The sequence below is a fragment of the Rana temporaria genome, chromosome 2 (genome assembly GCF_905171775.1).
Source record: "Rana temporaria chromosome 2, aRanTem1.1, whole genome shotgun sequence".
NCBI classification, from domain to species: domain Eukaryota; kingdom Metazoa; phylum Chordata; class Amphibia; order Anura; family Ranidae; genus Rana; species Rana temporaria.
Genome location: NC_053490.1, coordinates 221,642,857 through 221,666,559, shown reverse-complemented (window position 1 = coordinate 221,666,559; position 23,703 = coordinate 221,642,857). Strand labels below are relative to the sequence as shown.

Below are 23,703 nucleotides of genomic sequence, written 5' to 3'. Positions count from 1 at the left end.
GCGCTCCTAAGTACAATAAGTATGGCACGTTAATAAAATGTAGTACAATATTTCAGATGTGCTGTGTGTGGTTACACTACAGTATCTTTTGGTTGTAGAAACAAATGGGGTGTTATTTATTCAAGTCTGTTTATGTGCGGTAAGTCAAAGTCATATGACAAGGCACTTTCATATTTCAGGCAGGACAACAGTTACTACATGCCCCTCAAGATTATGCAACTAGACAAAATGGGTCTATGTCAAGAACTTTACAATGTCATTTGCTACAAAGAAATAAATTAATATGCATTTGCAATAGTCACACCATAGTTTATAATTGAATAACATGGTCATTTATTATATTGCCAGAATTAATTTGTAAAGGTCAATTTTCTGCTGAAAAGCAAATGCATTTCTCAAAGTGTTTTCCATATTGATGGTACTAGAATTAGAACAATGTTACTGTGTGCAAACAGCATGATATGGGTCTCCTGTCTAAAACTGTTTGCATTATAAGTTAAACCCTCCAACCCACAAGTATCACATTCATGGTCTAATGATTTCATAATTTCCATGCATTGGAGGTAAACAGTTAACTTCAAAGGGACACTAGAGAACTGACATTTCCTCACCATGTTTACTATGACACAGAATCTCTGCAAAAATAAAAACAATTTGAAACAAATACAACTGAGAAATCATTGAGTGTCCCATTTTTTAGGACATTTACTATATATACACTCTAGACTTAAAGGAATAAAACATAACAAGTTAAAGTGTCCCTTTTAAAGTAGTAAAATACCCCTCATTTTGTGCAAGTTAACCACCTACCCAAATTATGGGGTTCAAAGTAATATTTTAAGCTACCATTATTCTAAGCCATAAAAATGGATTTGATGATTTAAAAATTATGTGCCACCTTTGTCACACAAAACAAACAAACATTTCCAAACTCTCAGTTTTACTGGTTAGCAAAAATATACTTTATAAAACTTAAAACCTGCTTCCAAAATTATATTAACAGCAGAAGTCTCAGTTGCAACCATTGGTAAATAATTTTGGAAAGAGACTTTCTCTAGACTACATTAGATAATTCTAGTCCATGATAAAGTTTACACCAACACCTAACCAGAGGACCAGGCCTACTCAGGGAAGCTGCAGAGCATATAGACTTTATAAATTAACAAGCAGGTTTTGCATAAGGTTTAGTTTAGGAGTACTAATTTGACTGATCAACTTTAATGTAGTACATTTTGCTGGTTAAACTTGATTGATCAATTTGACATTACTTACAGTAGTTTCACAAATACCTACAGCAGAATTAGGGAGTTGAGATTGGAGTCTATAGAAAACCAATTTTGTCAAGTTTACTAAACGAGAGGAGGGAGCTAAATGATTGGGTATTCTTTGCAAAGTGAAAGTTCACCACATTCACTGAGCTAAGGAAAAAATACCTTGCAAAGTGAAAATTTCCTTTGGTAAATGAACCCTGGTGATGTATTAATATGTCGAACGGTGATGTCATGCTGTCTGGATCTTTCTCCTAATGGTCCTAGGGAAATGGCATAGGGAGCACATTACAACATTTCTTTAATTATAGCCATTTCAAGACCATTATGATCATCTAGGATCCCTGCAGGATTTGAAAAATGAAAAGGTGACTAAAACCAATTTTGGGAAGTCACATTTCAGTGCACCTTGCCTTATACATTACTTTGACACTTCTAAGGTTACATTGCTTTTGGCTCAACATTGAAGATAAAGTGTAATCAAAGACCTATATGTTCTGTTTTTAGGCTTCCAAGTATTTAGATCAAATCTGGCATCATTTGTGAGAGCTGGGCACATAAGGTTTAATGAGAATTAGCGAGTGGTTATTATTGCACAAAAGAATATTCAATATGGTGGAATATGAGGTCATTCAGCAATTGTTACTTTTATTCCACAGAAAAGGGAATGATTACTATCATGCCATGTTTGCAACACTTCTGAATGTTGGTTGAATATGGGAAATAAGGATCTCAGCGGTGCAACGATCCAGCCATGCACAAACAGATCCTTTACCGCTTGCCATTTTAATTGTGACATCTCCATTGTAAGGACATCTTTAATAAATCGCACTGCTTCATTTTAATTTTATTAGTTACTAATGATTAGTCTTTTCAAAATTATTGCACTCAAATGTCCCAAGAAGCATATGTATTTTGTTTTTGTTTTTTTGCTGGTCTTTTCTGTATACTGGCATTAAGTGAATGTAGACCTATAGCCAGGTATCCAATTTTTTCAATACCACTTCAGAATTCATACTAGAAAATGACAAGGACAATACTCCGACACAACTTTACAATCTGTACACAAATGTTTTCCACATAGGGACGTGCAGTGTTCTTTTTACTAGTACATGTTTTATTTCAGGTATATAACAGAACTTATTCCAGATAACCATCTTCGTAAACAAATAATATATAGATAAATATATGAATCTGAAATATGGAAGATTTGAATAAAGATCATAAACTACCAATAGATACTAATGTTTAAAAGGTTGTTTTTGCTTTTAGTACAGTTGTCCTTCAAGTACCCCTTTGACAGCAGACTGCCTTCTCTGAGTGCATGATCTTCATGGTGTGGTTCTGCTGGTCCCACACAGCCTTTAAAAGGGAAAACATCTCTGCCAGGTCCTTTTTGTATGAATGCTGGAGGCCACCATGGGTATGGTTAATCCAAAGGAAATCAAAGGCTGTGGAACGCAGTGTGAAGAGGATCCAGCCAAGATGTTTTCCTTTCCATGACTGTATAGTAACAAACAGGGCCACACATGAAGTGAAAGGTTTGACTAGGTGGACTGCACTGAGAGAGCTGGGGGTTTACCCAACGGAAAACAACACTACAAGTACAATTGTTCTTTGACCCCACTGTTGTGCCTTTTCACAAATGTCTTTGTGTTTTGTGTGTCTTTTCTGATGCACTGTGGGTAAAATGTGGCCATTTCTATATACGTGTAAACATTTCTCAGCAAAATAATTGATAACTAAGAAAAAAGTTTAAAATGTAACACAATAATTTCAAAGTAGCCATAAATGTTCAAAAATGAACATTTTAAAGCAACATGTAAACATACATTTTAACAATCATATTCAAACCATCACTATAGTGATAAAAGAAAGACCAGTATTTAATAGATTGGTAAAATATATTTTTTGATCGCTACAAACTTGTGCCCTTCATTGTGCATATATTCCTATTATAGAGTAACTGTGGATAAAACCAGTTGTTGGTCACTTCATGTTTTCCACTACTTCAGTTGATTGGTTAATGTTTGATGCCTGCTGGCCCTTCTACGTTGCTTAATTCTCTTGCATAGGCAAGTAATAAGAACACTGCAGTGTATACAAATAAGTTAGCATATAATAAAAGATTCACTTTAAAGTAATTTCATTTATATTCTATACATCACAATGATCAAACAAGATTAAAATGTACATCTTCTCAAATTGTGGTTCCAAGTGGAAGGCACTACTCCAACATATCACTGAATGTTCAAATCAACGATTTATCAATGAAGGACATCAAACTCAAGATCTTCTTTTACATTTTAAGCTAAAGGGGTCCAATGGTATCTTTCGAAGTCAAAATGACAACTCATATTTATCGGGCTTCCTTATATTTTGATGTCTTGTGCTTATTCTTTTGTGCCATGGACATCATAATCCACTATTTATTTTCCACATAATTACACAGATGCTTTTCAATATAAAACAATCATTGAATGCTTCAGAAACTTTCTACAAAGCTTCCAGGAAAAAGCCCTGTCCTTCCATTTCTCTGTAATGTGCCTTTATACCAGCCATCTTCTCGCTTCTTGTGAACAAAAACAATGTCTCCTTCTTTCAACTCAATTTCTGCTTCACTTTGAGGCGGGTATGGCACAACCACTCGATATCTGAAACACACAGCAATCATTTGTGAATAAACCATATAGATGCATACTTGGACATTTCAATAAAAAAGGTATACTGTAATACACAATCTAGTTTTTTTGTATTTTTATAGGATGTAGCATGTCCTTTCATATCCGCGCATTACCTGGACTGCGTTCTAAATATTTAGGGGTGTATCATGTCTGTGCATTACTTGGACTGCATTCTGAATATTTAAAGCGGGGGTTCACCCTATAAAAAAAAAAAAAAAAGTTTTTTTTCTTCTAGCATAAGATTTGGCATAGTAGCGCGAGCTACAGTATGCCTGTCTTAATTTTTTTATCCCCGTACTCACTGTTATATCGTACATAGAAGATTCCGACTGCCCGCGGGGAATGGGCCTTCCTTTCAAGAGGGAGGGTGATTGACGGCCGGCTCTGGCACGTCATGCTCCCCGAAGACAGCCGGAGTAGGTCTCGGCTCTTCACGGCGCCTGCGCACAGACTATGCGCAGGCGCCGTGAAGAGCCAAGCCTATTTCGGCTATTTCCGGAGAAGCGTGACGCGCCAGAGCCGGCGAAGATTCCGACTGCCCACGGGGAATGGGCGTTCCAATCCAGACGGAAGGTGATTGACGGCCGGCTCTGGCGCGTCACGCTTCTCCGGAAATAGCCGAAATAGGCTTGGCTCTTCACGGCGCCTGCGCATAGTCTGTGCGCAGGCGCCGTGAAGAGCCGAGACCTACTCCGGCTGTCTTCGGGGAGCATGACGTGCCAGAGCCGGCCGTCAATCACCCTCCCTCTTGAAAGGAACGCCCATTCCCCGCGGGCAGTCGGAATCTTCTATGTACGATATAACAGTGAGTACGGGGATAAAAAAATTAAGACAGGCATACTGTAGCTCGCGCTACTATGCCAAATTTTATGCTAAAAAGTTGTTCTGCAGGGTGAAACACCGCTTTAAGTGGTGCTTGTATTGTATTGCTCTACTGCACTAATCTGATTCTCCTTTTTACAGTATGGAAGAAAAAAAGAGTAACCTGAAATTTGGGGGCTAGTGTGAGGATTCTGGAAGGAACCAGGGTCCACAAAATGCAACTATTCCGACCAGTGTTGTTTTGAAAAAAGATAGTGCTATAATGTGTCCCATTTATAATGACAGTTTTTCAATGGTTTCTTTAACCACTTTAATACCAGGCACTTTCCCCCCTTCCTGCCCAAGCCGATGTTCAGCTTTCAGCATTGTCACTTTTTAAATGACAATTGCGCCATCATGCTACACTGTACCCAAACAAAATTTTTATCATTTTGTTCCCCTAAATAGATATTTCTTTTGGTGGTATTTGATCACCTCTGTGGTTTTTATTTTTTGCTAAACAAATAAAAAAATACAGAAATTTTGAAAAAAAAAATGTTTTTCTGTTTCTGTTTTAAATATTTGTAAATAAGTATGTTATCTCCTTCACTGATGGGCACTGATGATGCTGCACTGATGGGCACTGATAAGGTGGCACCGATGAGGTGGCACTGACGATGGGCACTTATAGGTGGCACTGATAGGCAGCACTGATAGGTGGCAGTGATATGCAGCACTGATGAGCATTTATAGGCAGCACTGATGGTCACTGATAGGTAGCACTGGTGGGCACTGATGGGCACTGATAGGCGACACTGATGGCCACTGAGAGGCTGCACTGATGGGTACTTATGGGTGGCACTGATAGGTGGCACTGATAGGCGTCACTGATGGCACTGATTTGCATCTGCATGGGCACTGATTGGCATATCGCTGGTGGTCCAGGGTGGCATACCTGGTGGGCGTCCTTTGTGGGCTTCCCTGGTGGTCCTGGCGACATCCATGGTGGTCCTGGGAGGGCTGCGCTGATAAACAATCAGCATGGATCCCCCTGTCAGGAGAGCCACTGATCGTCTCTCCTCTACTCGTGTCTGTCAGATGCAAGTGAGGAAATGACGATAAATGTCTCTTTCTGTTTACACTGTGATCAGCTGTGAATGGACACGGCTGATCATGTGGTAAAGAGCCTCTCTCAGAGGCTCTTTACCGAGATTATTGTTGCGGTGTGTCCGAAAATCTGTAAGATAAACTTACACTGGACCCCCTCTCTATCCCCCCGGTCTTGCTGTACCCGAGGCCAGCGATCACCCGCTAGGAGACATCAGATTGCTGCTTCACTTGTTCGGGGATTTGAAATCCCTGTGGCTTAATCTCCTAAGCGATCCTCGTAAAGGTACATATAGGAGGCATTTTTATTGGTCAGCGCCATCACATGGACGGCCATCACATCAGAACCCGCCTAGCCATCCTGTCAGCAGGGGAGAAGAAGAAAGAAAGCCACTGGGATTTCAAATCCTCAGGCCAGTGAAGCAGTGACCTGATGTCTCCTAGTGGGTGATCACCAACTTCAAGTACAGCTGGACCAGGAGGGGGTCCAGTGTTTGTTCACCTTACAGATCTGTAAAGGTGAACTTACACGTTAAGGGCTTGTTTACACCAGAATGTGGTGCAATTTTTCTACACCGCCTTCAAAACGCAGTGGGTGTGTGATCTTCTGCTAGTGTTATGTATTTGTAACCACACCCTAAACACAGGTTGCAAATGTTTTCCTGCAACAGATCGCATGATGCCGTGGTACCATGAAATTTGGTGCAGTGCATTTTTGAAAATAATTGTACTACTTTTAGTGCAATCGGGCTGAAAATTTAACTGCACTGGATAGTACAGGAATTGTACAAGAACACAGCCCACATTCCTGTGATATTTAGGTGTGAACTAGCGCTAAGGCTACTTTTACACTGGGACGGGGGGCGTTAGTGGTAAAGCGCTGCTAGTGGTCGAGGAAAGGGTTAAAAGCTCCCATGCTGTAGTGCTGCTGAAGCACTTTGCAGGCGCTTCAGCAGCACTGCCCATTGATTTTAATGGCGGAGGTGGTGCAGAACTCTTTTTCCCAGTGTGAAAGCCCTCTGACTTTTAGAATTGGGAGGCATGAGAGGTGCTTTTCAGGCGCTTTACAGATGCTATTTTTAGCGCAACAACAACTAAAAAACGCCCAAGTGTGAAAGGGGTCTATGTGTTAGGCTTGCTTTTACATGATTGGTGTCACAAGGCACAGTATATATATATATATATATATATATATATATATATATATATATATATCAGGGATATTTGAAAGGATACAGCATTCTGTAAATCATGATATGCAGATTCAATTAATTGCTTTTCTATATTCATGTTTTCTTTGAAAATGTAAAAAATGTCCAGTAATCAATGATGTTTCATGAAGACAAAATTAATAACGTGTTAGGCCCCATACACACCATAGAATCTATCCGCAGATAAATCCCATCGAATGGGTTTCAGCGGATAGATTCTATGGTGTGTACACTCCGGCGGATATTTATCCGCGGATAAATCTCCCCTGGGATGGATTTCCAGCAGATGGATATTTGCTGACATGCTCAACAAATCCATCTGCTGAAGTCCATCCCAATGGATGGATCCGCTCGTCTGTACAGACTCACCGGATCCATCCGTCCAAAGGGATTCCCCGCACGCGTCGTAATGATTTGACGCATGCGTGGAATTCCTTATATGACAGCGTCGCGCCCGTCGCCGCGTCATAATCGCTGCGACGGCGCGACACGTCATCGCCAGAGGATTTTGGCGCAGATTTCAATGCGATGGTGTGTACACGCCATCGCATAGAAATCTGCTGAAATCCTCGAGAGGATTTATCCGCGGATACGGTCCGCTGGACCGTATCCGCGGATAAATCCTCTCGTGTGTATGGGGCCTAAGAAGGAGAAAGAAGAGCAGACACAAATGAAGGAAGACAGAAGTAAAACTAGTAAATACTTATGCCTTTAATAAACAGGACAAGCTTGGCATGAAATGGTAGCTGGAATTTGGAATATGTTCTTGAATTTCCAGACATCATTTCTTTTACAAAGTACAATTTGTTTGAGCCATTTGTAGCCTCAGTGTTTATATATCATCAATAGACCACTGTAATTCCAAGTTCACATGTTTTTGCCATTTAGCTCTTTTAGGAAACCTAGAAGTATGTGAGAGATCAGTTTTTAGTGTTTTTGGGCTTGATTTACTGTATAATGTTTTAGCTAGGTATTAGGTTCAGTTTCTTCACTGCCCTAGTTTCCTTGCAGATTCTGCAGGTTTGAAATTTGTGGTTCTGGTTTGAAATCACACAGGTAAATGTATTTTCAACTCTAATGCAGTGCGAGTTTTTCTTTTTTTACCATGGCCAGCAACCTTAGAAGTGTCAAATTACAACTTTTGGATAAACCAGCCTATCACTATAAAAAGGTGGTGCAAAGAGAGATTAGAGTAAGTAAGAACATTGTGCTTTACTTTTTAATGCTAGCTATTTGTGCTGACTTTTTGTTTTTTCCTATTATTTTATCTTTACATTTAGTGTGCAGTACATTTAAGGGCAGTGGTCACTTTTAGCTGACTTATGCCCCTTTCACACGGGGCGGATCAGTAATGATCCGCCTCCGTATGCTCAGCGGGGATTGCTCCTTTGATCCCCCTGAGCCTGCGGATGACAGGGCAGTGCCCGCACACTGTGAAGGGACCGCCCTGTCTTTTCTCTGCTCTCCCCTATGGGGGGATCGGATGAACATGGACCGTATGTCCGTGTTCATCCGATCCGCAGACGGAAGGAAAAATAGGGTTTTCTTCTGTCTGCAGAATCGGATCCTTGCGGAGGCGGACGAGACACCCGTTCATCCACTGACACACGCAATCTCATAGGGACTAATGTATGTCCCTTTTTCATCCGCAAACGGATGGATGAAAAAGCAGACATACGGTCCGCAGGTGTGAAAGGGGCCTTACCATTCAAAGCAAACTATTTATTTATTTTTTAGTCGGCTTTTGTTTCAAATGGCGTTATTGTGTCCTTAGCTATTACTTAGCTATGTTAATTATGTTCCTGTTTACAATTTGTATTGTTAGAGTAATGTAATAATGCCCTACCTGAAGTTGTGTGGTACATAAAGTCTGTGTAAGTTTTTAATAAATTGAGTTCCAGTTTACATCTAAGCTATTGCCGGCTAGTCATGGATGGTGAGCTAAAATATCTGGTTCCTGGTTTAGATTGGAGAAAGTTATATCTTGATGGAAGCACCCAAGCTGGGTGCAGGACGGTTCCATCACAAATACATTTAGGATGTGTAGTTACGTTGTATATAATGTTTAATTATATAGTTGACTGCTAGGCCTCCTTATGATTTGCTGGCTAACAAAAACAAACCAGTGCCCGAAAAAAAAAATGTGACAGGATTCTTTTTTTACTATTCAGATGTCTAATCTCTTATATAGTTATTGGTGCTCTGGGAAACATTTGTCATGCACTACAGATATAAAAAAAAGCAGTTTATAAAACATATAAACCCCCCTCCCCCCAAAAAAAATATATATATATAATAATGATTACATCTTCTGCTATGGTATGTAATTTTGCCTAGGAACACTGGGCCAGATTCACAGAGGAGATACGACGGCGTATCTCCTGATACACCGTCGTATCTCCTGTCGTATCTATGCGGCTGATTCATAGAATCAGTTCCGCACAGATAGCCCTAAGATCCGACAGGTGTAATTGACTTACACCGTCGGATCTTAGGATGCAATACTTCGGCCGCCGCTGGGGGGAGTTTGCGTCGTATTCCAGCGTCGGGTATGCAAATTAGCAGTTACGGCGATCCACAAAGGTTTTTCCCGTCGTTACGTCGGCGCAAGTCTTTTTTTCCCGTCGCAAAAGTAGGTGTGCTTTAACATGGTGTAAAATTACTCCACCATGTTAAAGTATGCCCGTCGTTCCCACGTCGCTTTTGAAATTTTTTTTTCCGACGTAAGTACGTTACGCACGTCGCAATTCACAAACACGTCGGGCCGCTGTAAGTTCGCGCAAAGCACGTCGGGAAAATTGCGAACGGAGAATGCGCAGAACGTCCAGCGCAGGAGCGCGCCTAATTTAAATGGTACCCACCCCATTTGAATTGGGCGGGCTTGCGTCGGACGACTTTACGTTACACCACCGCAAGTTTCCAGGTAAGTGCTTTGAGGATCAGGCACTTACACTGAAAACTTGCGGCGGTGTAACGTAAACGGGTTACGTTAAACCACCGCAAATTTTCGTGAATCTGGCCCACTGTGCCTAGCGCTTCAAGGCTGCAGTGTGAAATCTAAGGTGTTGCTGCCATTGACTTTTAGGAGATTTGGAGTGAGTTTTGCTCAATGTTCTCCCTGCTGGAGGCTCTGAAATGACAAAGAAAAGTATTGCCTTGATCAAAATGACTGCCTTCACAAACAGACAGTGTGCAGAACAAGTCATGGTAAATTAGCAATGGGGGAATATCAGCTGCAGGAAGAACACAGGCAATACTGTTGAATTTTAAATTCGAAAAAAATTCTTGAGATCTTGACTGCTGTTCAAACAGAGAGAAGGGGTTAATTTTCTACTTCTAAAGGTCTCCTGATTTCCCTGAAAATGGGATTTTAATATTAATTTTTTTATTCGTTTTTTTCCCCATAATTTGTGAAAAAAAGAACAGAGGAAAAACTATTTCTCCAGATAATTTTACTCATATATTTAAACATTTAATAACATAACATTATTTCACTTGTAGCTACATCTACTGCTTACAGTCTAGATACAGATTCAAATTATTGTTCCATATTTTGTTAAACAGTGTGAACCTGCAACAGTTAACAGTTTCCAAATACAGTTCTAATTTGCATCAGTGCTTTTTCATAACAGAAAACAGTTGGATTATGGGATAGTAAAACGCGCTGAATGGAACAGACTAGTGAAGTATGCAAATAACTGTTTTGTGGCATTTCAGTAACACGCTCTATGTGTTGCTTTTTATTGAACATGTTGCTTTTATTTAACATGCATATGTGGTTTATCTTATGGTTACATACAAAGATTGTACATTTATTTTGTGACAAACCATGACCTGCAGGTAAAAAGGCAACGACCATACATATTAATTTCGTAAAAATATTATACTAGAGGAAACCATGAATAGGTCTGAGAAAAACAACTAGTTGCAAGATAAAAATTGAGTAATTAGTACTAAAGTATTATTGTCCCCTGTTGCCATGCAGCAGCCCATTAAACGTAATATTAGATATTGTTATAGTAACATTAAACCCTAAACTTAAAAATGTTATCAAAACATATACCAGTATAATATCTAATTATGTGTTCTTTTTTTGTTTTTGTTTTTTGGGGGGGTTTTTTAAGTGGTGCTGTGGCTGCAAACACCTGGTGATCCTGCCAGTTCCCTGTACTAAGTGGCAACACTATTGCTATTTGCTTTCTTTTGTGTTTCACTTCTGTTCTGTGCATGCTTCAGATTCTTTCTACAGAAAGCTGCCCCACGAAACACTCCTTCACATCACATGTAGGGCAGCTCAGGGATCTTAATTAGCAGTGGAGCAAAAGCTGCTTTCATGGGTTTGTGACGTGAATGCGTGTACATGGGGAGTCTGAGAAGAATATGGGGAGGCTGAGAAGTACAGTATATGTTTTTTTCTTGTACAACATAATCCTCCATGTGCATAAATGAAAGCAAGCATTGCTTGCAAGTGGTTCTATTTAAATAATTGTATTTGCATTTCATTTTTTTTCTTTACATCAATCATTTAAATGGCATATAAAGCCAAAGCCTTTCTAATTTTGGACTGAGTATAGAGGCGTTAAAATCACTGTTAAGCTTTTATCACTGCATAGTAAAATTTACCAGCTTTTTTTTTTTTTTTGCTCCAGTGACAATTGCCCTTGGATATAAAGTGATGAAAAAATCAAAATATTTCAATTGTTACCTGAATAGGAGGAAAGGGTGAATCTTTCAACTGGAATATTATGGTAAGAGGACTTCCCCTATTTTAGAAAGGGTTCCTCTAAATTCCTTTTATGTCTTTAAGACTGAAAGTTCTTTAAAAGATACAAATGACTAATTCATCTGTTTGCCCATCAATTACAATGACTGGCCCGGATTCAGGTAGATTTGCGCATTTTTTTTACGGAGGCGCAGGGCAACGTTTTTGCCCTGCGCCCCCGCAAATTTACTGCGCTGCCCTTGATTCACGGAGCAGTAGCTCCGTAAATTGCGTGGGCGCGCCGGCAAAATGCCCGGCGTAAGCGTGCGCAATTTAAATGATCCCGTAGGGGGCGGGAATCATTTAAATTAGGCGCGTTCCCGCGCCGATCGTAGAGCGCATGCTCCATCAGGAAACTTTCCCGACGTGCATTGCGGCAAATGACGTCGCAAGGACGTCATTTGCTTCAAAGTGAACGTGAATGGCGTCCAGCGCCATTCACGAATCACTTACGCAAACTACGTAAATTTGAAATTTCACGACGCGGGAACGACGGGTATACGTAACATTGACTGCCCCTGCTAATAGCAGGGGCAGCCTTACGCGAAAAACGCCGTACGGAAACAACGTAAACTGCGTACGCAGGGCTCGCGTAACGTTGTGAATCGGCGTTAGTATGCAATTTGCATACTATACGCTGAGCACAACGGGAACGCCACCTAGCGGCCATCGCAAGAATGCAGCCTAAGATATGCGGGCATAAGAGCCTTATGCCGCGCATATCTTAGGCTGCAGTTGGCGTAACGAGGTTCCTGAATCAGGAGCATTCGTTACGCCGGGGCAAGTAAGCAATTGCGCTGTGTAACTATGGTTACACAGGCGCAATTGCTTCTTGAATCCGGGCCACTGATAACATGTAGGCCTCATGAACACTGATGCTGCGTACACACGATCATTTTTAATTTTTTAAAAATGTCATTTAAAATGATGGTGTGTGGGCTTCACATAATTTTTTGGGTTCTGAAAAACGACAAAAAAAAAATTCGAACATGCTGCATTTTTTAACGACATTTTAAACTATGTCGTTTTTCGGGTTGTAAAAAATGATCGTGTGTGGGTTAAAACGACGTGAAAAACCCACGCATGCTCAGAAGCAAGTTATGAGATGGGAGCGCTCGTTCTGGTAAAACTACCGTTCGTAATGGAGTAGGCACATTCATCACGCTGTAACAGACAGAAAAGCGTGAATCTTCTTTTACTAACACGAAATCAGCTAAAGCAGCCCCAAGGGTGGCGTCATCCGCATGGAACTTCCCCTTTATAGTGCCATCGTATGTGCTTTTCTAGAGCATTTTTGTTTTCACTATCGTGTGTAGGTAACATCGTTTTAATGATGAAGTTAGAAAAACTTTAGTTTTTTCTAGAGGCTGAAAAACATTGTTTTTTACAAGCCGAAAAATGATCATGTGTACGCGGCATGAGCGTTTGCCCAACTCTTCTGAATGCCTTTTCTCTTGGCAGGAGAGAGCAGCATAAAAACGGTGGTTCACCTACATTTTTTTTAAAAGTCAGCAGCTACAAATACAGCAGCTGCTGACTTTTAAAAAATGGACACTTACCTGTCCAGATCGCCTGTGACGTCGGCAGCCGAAGCCGAGTGGTAGCTCGGCTCTCGGCTTCCCCCACCGCCATCCTCGGTGAGGGAATCGGGAAGTGAAGCGCTGCGGCTTCACTACCTGGTTCCCTACTGCGCATGCGCCAGTTGCACTACGCTGTTCTCACTGGTCCCCACTGTGTTCTGGGAGCCGTGTGTTTCCCAGAACACAACGGGGGGTGACGCGGAGGGGCAGGACTCCAGGGGGAGTCTATACCAGGAAGTGGTGCAAATACCCGTTTTATACAGGTATCTGCACTCTCTCCCCCTGAAAGGCGTCACATGTGACACCGGAGGGGGGGAGGGTTCCGAAAAGCGGAGGGTGAACCTCCGCTTTAAAAGTGGCATTTATAGTGCCCGGTGTGCATGACGCCTTAATGCTGCAACCTGCAGGACATGGCACCTTTATCATTTAATCAAGAGATTCAAAAAGTGGGTTAGATAATTCTAAGGATAAAATAGAACATCTCCTTTTAAAGGTCAGTCCACTACCCAGAACTGGTGTTTTAGTTTTTCCACTTGCTGGAGAGGGAAATTACCTGAGTTCCTTATATCGTTCTGTTGGTTCGATCTTGTGAGCCTCTGGGTCTGCATACCTGCTGTGACCATTATGAGGGGTACAATTTTTACTTTGGGGTTTTTATGAAGTATCAAGGACATATAGGAAGCCAGGGGCTGACTCTCCCCACCAGGTTGCAGAAATAACTAATGTATCACTATTGGGTAAACTGACCCTTTAACACTTATATAACATTCATCCTAAAATGCCTCAAACATTAAGGCTTTCGTTTTATTTCATTTATATTTTTTCTTAACTTACATTATCTGCGGTGCATGGTTATGAAGATATGTTAATTGAAAACTATTTCCAATTCTAATAAAGCTAAGGCTCCAGACACACTCTATGCCACCTCCACAAGCCCCTGCTTTCCAGATGTCAGCTTGTGGTGATAAAAAGTAGAATTAGTTTAAGAAAATCATTGTGTGCTGTAGATGAGTTTATTAGTTTAGCCAGAAAGTGTGAACGTGCCATGAATACATATGAGGAGAACAGTAAATGTGAATCAACTGAGATGATTTTAGGGCCCAGCACTATCTTTCCAAGTGAATGAAAAGAGTAATCATTCTACATTGACAGCATAAAATAACATCTATGGCCAGACACTCAAAGAACTAAATCACATTTTAACTTACTAATTTTAGCCCACAAAGAGATTTTACACATTACTTGTGAAATCATTTTTTTCCTAAATATAATTTTTATATTTCCATAAAGAAAAGGGGAAAATGGCTCTTTGCTGTGTACAAAAGGACATTCAATTTTCTACCGTGTAGTCTTTAAGAGGGGGGAAATATATTAAAAGACAATTTTATTTTCAAGGAGTTAAATATGTACAATACATTTTTATTTTTTTGTAAAGCTTCTATTATACCTTTAATTATTTTCTAAAAGTGGTTGAATATATTTGTCTTTCATTTTTTTTTAAGTTGTTAAGCTACATTGAAGTATATAGGGCTTTTAGGAGGCTAAAAGGTAGCATAGCTTGCCAACTTAAAAAACTCAGGGACCCTAATTGGGTACCACTGATAACAGACCAAGCACCTTGGCTTTGTTCAAACCAAGTATTATATTGTGTATTCTCTGTGGTAATGTAATCTCAGGATGTACCTTCTGTATCTAAGTGTGTACTTGTATTGTCCTGTTTCCTGAAAGACATCATCCATGAAAGTAAAGTATTGTCTGCATACAAGCTTCCAAGTGCATGATTCAATAACCTGCTAAAAGCCAGTGTACCGTATTTGCCGGTGTATAAGGCGACCGGGCGTATAAAGCGACCCCCTAATTTTACATTTTTTTACGATTTTTTTGCCTGTACTCACCGTATAAGACGACCCCCTTTCCGAGGCTTCCGACGCTTCATATTTCTTCCTTCTGGAGTCATATTCTTCTTACTTCTTGCTGGAGCTGGAGCCAATGACAGCGAGCGATGTATTCTATTAATGAATACAAAGCCTGCTTGGATTGGCAGAGGTTGTAACATCATCAGCCCACGCCTCTCTGACTCTTGAAGCCAATCCGAGCAGGCTACTGTATGTAGCCTGCTCGGATTGGCAGAGGTTGTTATGCCAATCCGAGCAGGCTCTGTATTCATTTGAATACATTGCTCACCGGGATTGGCTAAGCTGTATATACTGTATGTAGCCGAAGCCACATACAGTATTACCGCACATCCAGCAGGCATCCGAGCAGCTGACCCGGCGTATAAGATGACCCCTGCTTTTTGGCCAGTTTTTTTATGTGTAAAAGGTAGTCTTATACGCCAGCAAATACAGTAAGCATCTTGGATGCCAGTCTTCATTGGCCGGTGTAGGCTGACATCATTCTGGCACACAAAGACAGGGCCAGCGATGTAAGATGCTTAAAAATATATATATTTTTTAATAAACACCACTAATAAATGCATAATATTACAAGGTAGATCAAAAGTAGAACACATGCCATGCATACAATTTGGACATTTAGTTGCTAAAGTTTTTCACGGTAAATTTTTTCGTTTTAAAGAAAACCTTACCTCTCTCTGGATAAGGATTTCGGTTCAGGTCGGATAGCCACCATTGCACAAGCTGGTTGCCTTATTGGAGAAGAAATAGAAAAATTCAGATCTAAAGAACCCGTTTTCCTGTGTAGTGGATGCATTCCCATTGCTCCTTGCATTTCACTTTCAATAGGACATGACCCAGCTCTTCCGTGGTTGGTCAAAGAAAACTCAAGTCCTACTGCTCCATGTATTACACCTTCAACAATAGCTTGGGGGTCATGTGTTGGCGAGATAGATGGGGGAGAACGGGCCTTTTTTTTTGCAGAGGCTCCAGCCAGCAGCTTCAGCAGCCCACCTTTCTTCTCTCTCTGAAAGATAACATATTTTTCTTTATTAACAAATCAGCACTTCTGTAGTTTATGTTACCAAATTAAATTGTTATGTATGTCTCCCTTAAGCAACTATCAGTAAGTGAAAAAACAAAATGAAAATAAAAATCTGATAAACATTATCTGACTAAAGCTAGCCATAGGTGGATTGAAATCCAGCCAGTTTAGCAGGAACTAGCTGAATTTTCCATCCGTCTATAGGCAGGCAATCAACTTCAGTACAACCAGCCTGTCATTTTTTGCCCGTTCACTGCGGGTGGCACTAATCAATGTATTCTGCCAGTGTGGAAGGTTTCCCTCACTCCCCACTGGTAGAACACAATTGTACTGTGGGAGGGATTACTCAATCAACACTGATAGTGTTGATGGGGTATTCAAGCAATTGTCTTTCCTTCAATCCGTGGTTAGGGATCAATTACATCAGATGTTTTTATTTTTTCAAATACTTTTTATTACATAACAAACTATACATAAAAGAAAAATAAATTTTCATATACAAATTACAAAATTGATTATTCCATACATTTAATCTACCTTACACTACAATCACCCAGGTTACTATCATCCTATCTATTTAATTTCTTATTTAATTTTTAATGCATATACATGTCAATCTTTTCTCACACTTTCCTCCCCTTTTATCACCTCTTTTATCACCCTCATATCAATAATTAATCACTTCCACTCCATACCATTTGCTCAAAAAATGTTGATACTTCTGTGGAGTTCCCCTGCTTTCATACATACATTTTTCATATGATATATTATAATTAACTGCATCCATCCATTCTTTAATAGAGGGGGTTGTAACTTGCATCTCATAGCAATTTGTTTACAAGCTTGAAAGAGCATTTTCATATCTTGACCATTCTTCATCATTCAGCAACCCCAGCAAACATATTTCTGAAGTATATGGCACCTGTCTTTTAATTGTCTTTTAACCTGACTCCAATAACCCATTACCTCTTTACATGACCAAATCAAGTAAACACTCTGATGTTGATGCTTTAAACAATGGGTGCTCAACCTGTGGCCCTCCAGCTGTTGCAGAACTACAAGTTCCATCGTGCCTCTACCTTTGGGAGTCATGCAATGCCTCATGGGACTTTTAGTTCCAAAACAGCTGAAGGGCCACAGGTTGAGAACCCATGCTTTAAACTGTATTGAACGGCATTAATCAACACAGGCTCAACATAAGTACATAGAGAAAACAATTGTTTTCTATGTACCCTGTTAACACCATTCAGGTGCATTGTGTAAACGTGCACCAATCAGCATTTTTACACACAACATGATATAATTAACCACAATGTGTCACAACTTGATGCTGTGAATAGAGTCATGTTGTGACATTTCAAAAAAGTAAAAAAAAGTAAAAAAAAATGGTATTCTTTGTAACACCACAACGCACTGCCCTTACACAAAGCATATATGCAGGCTGGCGTGAGAGGGCCCTTATTCAACAACAATTCAATATAATTTCATATGGAATTGTCTCTATGGTACTAAACATTGTTTGAAATGTGATAAATGATAAGCTCACTCATTGCAACCATGCTACTGTCAATCTGTTCTGCTACACCCCTTTGTGCCTTAGGCCTTGGTAATTCACCATGATTTGTGTGAATATTAAAAAAAAATCATGTCCTTTTTATGTCAGAGGACACCAATCATATATTATTTATCCATTCATCCATTAATGCTATTGGATCCAGTTAAGGGAAATAAACAATCTCCATTTATCTATAAACAAATACAATTAGGCTTAATTACTAAAGGAGTTGAGAATATTCACACAATAAATAGAGAGGATATTCACTTCAATCACCCAATCGTGGGAAAAGCAAAAAAAAATAAAAAAAATCACCTTTTTTTTTTTTTAAAAGAAACACATTTTTAATAATTACTTTCTATTTGATTTAAGATTCTACCAGGAATTGTCAATGAAGTCATATTTTTATGTAACTTCTATCCATTTGTGTTCTTTTTTAAATAGTAAAATCCATTTTCTAATAACATAGTCTGGAATAGGAAGCGTTAAAATGTGATACCAACGAACTGAATGTCATAGTAATTCTGAGATAGCAATGACAACTGTGTCACAGTAGGAGACAGAACTAAATGGACTATGTCTTACCTACAGGAGACATTGGAAACAAAGGCTCTGGGCTCTGCAACATTCGATCTCAACACTCTCTGCACTGGCAGTACTAAAAAAATCATTATACAGTAAATATAAGTAGTAATTATGTGACTTTCTGGGCTGAGGTTCATGAGACCTTAGAGTCTACATGCTGCATCTGAAGTGCATACATGTTGAGTAAAGTATCAGCCAGTATTGACAGCTACGGCCACCTTTATCATCTAGCATTTCTCACATCAGATACCATAAACTGTTGACCCCTAATAATACTTTGGTGGCAGCTGGTGATCTTTGATAATAACCTATAATAATAGGTGCCTAAGTTGCATTAATAATTTTCCTGGAGAAATGGACAGGGATGGAAGCAATAAAAACTGGCAGGGGGTTACCCATTCCCTGTCCAATTTTTTTTTTAAAAAAGAAGAAATAAAATGGGCTTTGATTGTTCCACATATATTAAATTGAACAGTCTTCATTTCCAATCCCAATGCTATTAGCAAAATAAAAGCTTGAAAAAATCAGTTAAGGAGAATTGCTGTAAAAGACAGGTACGCTTTCTAGTCCTCTAGCACTATATTACTGAATGGAAACACCTACTCATTTCACATTTATTATTCATTTTCATTTGTCAAAATGCAATTATCAGTGTTAGTAATGCCTGCTGAAATAATCTGTTCATTTATTATATTCCTATAATTTCTAACATTAAAATATTTTCCAGTCAAAAAGAATAAAAGGAAATGACAATATACTTTAGGAACCTGAGTCCTGGAATTTAACAAGTGCTCCTGAGCCAGCACTGAGTGCTTCATGTGTGTTATACTTTAATTCACCGAGCCTATGCAGCTGTGAATGTACTTTAGAGCCTTTCAGCTATTTGTATAACATTATTTGATTGAAAGATGTATTAAAATATATCTTTATGCATACAGTATAAAAACACAGGCTGGGTGATTTAAGAAATAAAGTCATTCATTGGATGTCAACAATAGCTTGTTTGACAACTACTGTTCAGAAATTACATACATTAAATAACAATGGGGGTGTAAAATCAATGCGTTCAGCAACCACTAAATATTACCAGCCACTTGTCCTGTTTTAGCAATGCATGAGAGAACTTCCTATGTTGACCACATGAATAGGTTGTGTTGTAACCAATCCACAATATTTATAGTCACGCTAATAATTGCAAGAAAAATAACTTTCCTATTTATAATTCAACAAACTTTTTTTTCACTATTTTCTTAATAATTTTTTACATATCATTTACATTATGTTTATGTGATTGTTCATAACCTGTCATGATACGTATCTTTTGTTCACATATTGTTTATTGCAATTGTTAGTGCGACTATTTGAATATCTGGTTTAAAGTGCCCTAACCTCTCTTGGTGGTATGATTATGTCAGATTTTTGCATCTCAAAGTGGTACAATATTTTGCATAGAAATTTGATGTTTTATATTGTAGGCCATGGGTCTTCAAACTACGGCCCTCCAGTTGTTCAGGAACTACAATTCCCATCATGCCTAGTCATGTCTGTGAATGTCAGTGTGTTCCATTGCCTCATGGGATGTGTAGTTCTACAACAGCTGGAGGGCCATAGTTTGAGGATCCTTGTTGTAGGCCTATAATTCTTAGGAATAACTCACCTAAATCTGTCCAAACAAGAGTGTAGTAGACATAAACATTTAGGCACAAAATCATAATTTATAATATAATAAATAACTATAAATTATCATCAAAAATGATATTAAAATAATAAAATTTATTTATTAATCTAATCAAATCAAAAACACGGAAGTTCATCGCAGAATTGTCGCTGTTGTCACTTTCGACAGAATTGTCACTGTCGCTGTTGTCACTGCATTGGGGACAGAGACACCAATAAAAATATAACAGAGATTCTAGCTATTATATATATATATATATATATATATATATATATATATATATATATATATATATATATATATATATATATATATATATATATATTATATTATATATTTTTTTTTTTTAGCTTTTTATAGTGTGGGGAAATAGCTAGAATCTCTGTTACTCTGTTATATTTTTATTGGTGTCTTTGTCCCCAATGCAGAGATTTACTGTCACCCGAACTGAACAGGGCAAGGCGAAAAAATCTTTCTATTGGGGGGGGGGGGGGGCATTTTATTTACAAGTAGTGAGTGTGCAGCTTGTATAACAGTGTTAAAGCAGGTGTGTTAAATTTGATGTTATCACTCTCACTCTCTCATACTGGTCACTGGAAGTTCAACATGGCACCTCATGGCAAAGAACTCTCTGAGGATCTGAAAAAAAGAATTGTTGCTCTACATAAAGATGGCCTAGGCTATAAGAAGATTGCCAAGACCCTGAAACTGAGCTGCAGCATGATGGCCAAGTCCATACAGTGGTTTAACAGGACAGGTTCCACTCAGAGCAGGCCTCACCATGGTCAACTAAAGAAGTTGAGTGCACGTGCATTACTGCAGAGTTTAAAGGGGTGGGGGGTCAGCCTGTCAGTGCTCAGACCATACGCCACACACTGCATCAAATTTGTCTGCATTGCTGTCGTCCAAGAAGGAAGCCTCTTCTAAAGATGAAAGAGAGCCCACAAACAGTTTCCTGAAGACAAGCAGACTAAGGACATGTATTAATGGAACCATGTCCTCTGGTCTGATGAGACCAAGATAAACTCATATGGTTCAGATGTTGTCAAGTGTGTGTGGCAGCAACCAGGTGAGGAGTACAAAGACAAGTGTGTCTTGCCTACAGTCAAGCACAGGAGTGTCATGGTCTGAGGCTGCATGCGTGCTGCCATCATCTCAAGTGCTACAGTTCATTTATGGGAACCTTGAATGCCAACATGTACTGTGACATATTGAAGCAGAGTATGATCCCCTCCCTTCAGAGACTGGGACGCAGGGCAGTATTCCAACATGATAACGACCTCCAAGACGACCACTGCCTTGCTTTGGAAGCTGAGGGTAAAGGTGATGGACTAGCCAAGCATGTCTCCAGACCTAAACCCTATTGAGCATCTGTGGGGCATCCTCAAATAGAAGTATGAGAAGCGCAAGGTCTCTAACATCCACCAGCTCTGTGATGTCGTTATGGAGGTGTGGAAGAGGATTCAAGTGGCAACCTGAGAAGCTCTGGTGAACTCCATGCCCAAGACGGTTAATAAGGCAGGGTTTGAAAATAATGGCAGTCACACAAATATTGACTCTTTGGGCCTAATGTGGACATTTTCAGTTAGGGGTGTACTCACTTTTGTTGCAAGCGGTTTAGACAATAATGGCTGTGTGTTGAGTTATTTTGAGGAAACAGCAAATGTACACTGTTATGCACACTGTACGCTGACTGGTAGCAAAGTGTAATTTCTTCAGTGTTGTCACATGGAAAGATATAATAAAATATTTTCCCAAATTTGAGGGGTGTACTCACCAGTATTGTGAGATACTGTGTATATATATATATATATATATATATATATATATATATACACATATACACACACTAGACATGTGCACACTGAAATATTTTGTTTCGTAATTTCGTTTTCGCCCGAAAAATAAATGTATTTAGTTACTCCCGAAACTCGTTTTTATTTACCGTATTTATCGGGGTATTGCACGCTCTGGCGTATAGCGCGCACCCCTAATGTGGACCCGCATTCCTGTAAAAAAAACATTTTAGTACTTACAGTTTTGGTGTATTGCGCGGCTTCCATCGGCGGCCTCGTCGGGTCCGCCGTCCGTCTGCGGCTTCCGTGGTGTCCTCCTCGTCGGGTCCGGCGTCCTTCTGCGGTGTCCTCCCCGCTGAGTTTGAACCACTGCGCTGGCATATACCGAGCGCAGTACACTCGGGTATAGTCGGGCAGACTCGTCTCCTCTCGCGGTCAAGTCCTGTGCGTCCTGTATATCCAGGACGTGACCGCGAGAGGAGCCGAGCCTGCCCGACTATACCCGAGTGTACTGCGCTCGGTATATGCCGGCGCGGTGGTTCAAACTCGGCGCGGGAAGCGGGTATCGGTGTATATCGTGCACCCACGATTTTGCCCTGATTTTCAGGGCAAAAAAGTGCGCGGTATACGCCGATAAATACGATATTTTGTTTTTCATTTAAAAATGCATTAGTCCGAAAATCCAAATTAAGGTTGATCCTGTCATTGAAGGCTTATGGTGTCTGTCAAATGTTCTAAGAAAAAAAAAAGAAGATTCAACAGAATCTTTAAAAAAAAAATTGACTCTTCATGTCTCTCTATGTCGAATCTTCATGTCTCTCTATGTCGAATCTTCATGTCTCTCTATGTCGAATCTTTTCTCTCTATGTCGACTCGTCTTCATGTCTCTATAATGTTGAATCTTTTCTCTCTATGTCGAATCCTTTCTCTTCATGTAGAATAATATTGGACGAGTTAAGGTTAGGCACATTCGACCGCAACGAAAACGAAAATAAAGCATTTGTTTATGTTGGATCTTTCGGTTTTTGTTTTCTGTGCTTTCGTTATCGTTTGTTAAAATACCGGAAATTCGGACGAAAACGAATGCACATGTCTAATACACACACACTGCTCAAAAAAATTAAAGGAACACTTTGAAAACATATCAGATCCCAAAGGGCAACATCTCATGTGGGATATCTATACTGATATGGACTGGGTAATGTGTTAGGAATGAAAGAATGGCACATCATTTGATGGAAATGAAAATTATCCACCTACACAGGGCTGAATTCAAAGACACCCTGAAAATCAAAGTGAAAAAATTATGCAGCAAGCTAGTCCATTTTGCTAAAATTTCATTGCAACAACTCATAATGGTCCTTAGTAGTTTGTATGGCCCCCAAGTGCTTGTATGCATGCCTGACAACATCAGGGCATGCTCCTAATGAGACGACGGATGGTGTCCTGGGGTATTTCCTCCCAGATCTGGACCAGAGCATCACTGAGCTCCTGAACAGACTGAGGTGCAACCTGGCGGCACCGGATGGACCGAAACATAATGTCCCAGAGGTGTTCTTTTGGATTTAGGTCAGGTGAGCGTGGGGGCCATTCAATGGTATCAATTTCTTCATCCTCCAGGAACTGGCTGCATGCTCTCACCACATGAGGCCGGGCACTGTTGTGCACCAGGAGGAACCCAGGACCCACTGCGCCAGCATAGGGTTTGACAATGGGTCCAAGGATTTCATCCCGAT

At 39.9% G+C, this 23,703-nt stretch overlaps 1 protein-coding gene across 1 annotated transcript in view; it reads right to left on the bottom strand.

The window, feature by feature from the left end:
• Window positions 1–293: 293 nt before the first annotated feature.
• The window catches only part of SH3RF3 (SH3 domain containing ring finger 3), a 537,384-nt gene continuing 513,974 nt past the window's right edge, over window positions 294–23,703 (bottom strand). The window contains exons 9-10 of the mRNA XM_040336482.1: window positions 16,001–16,335; window positions 294–3,922 (exon numbers count right to left, since the gene is read on the bottom strand). Coding sequence (XP_040192416.1) covers window positions 3,754–3,922; window positions 16,001–16,335 — 504 coding nt within the window. The 3' untranslated portion in view covers window positions 294–3,753. The remainder of the gene's footprint in view (window positions 3,923–16,000; window positions 16,336–23,703) is intronic.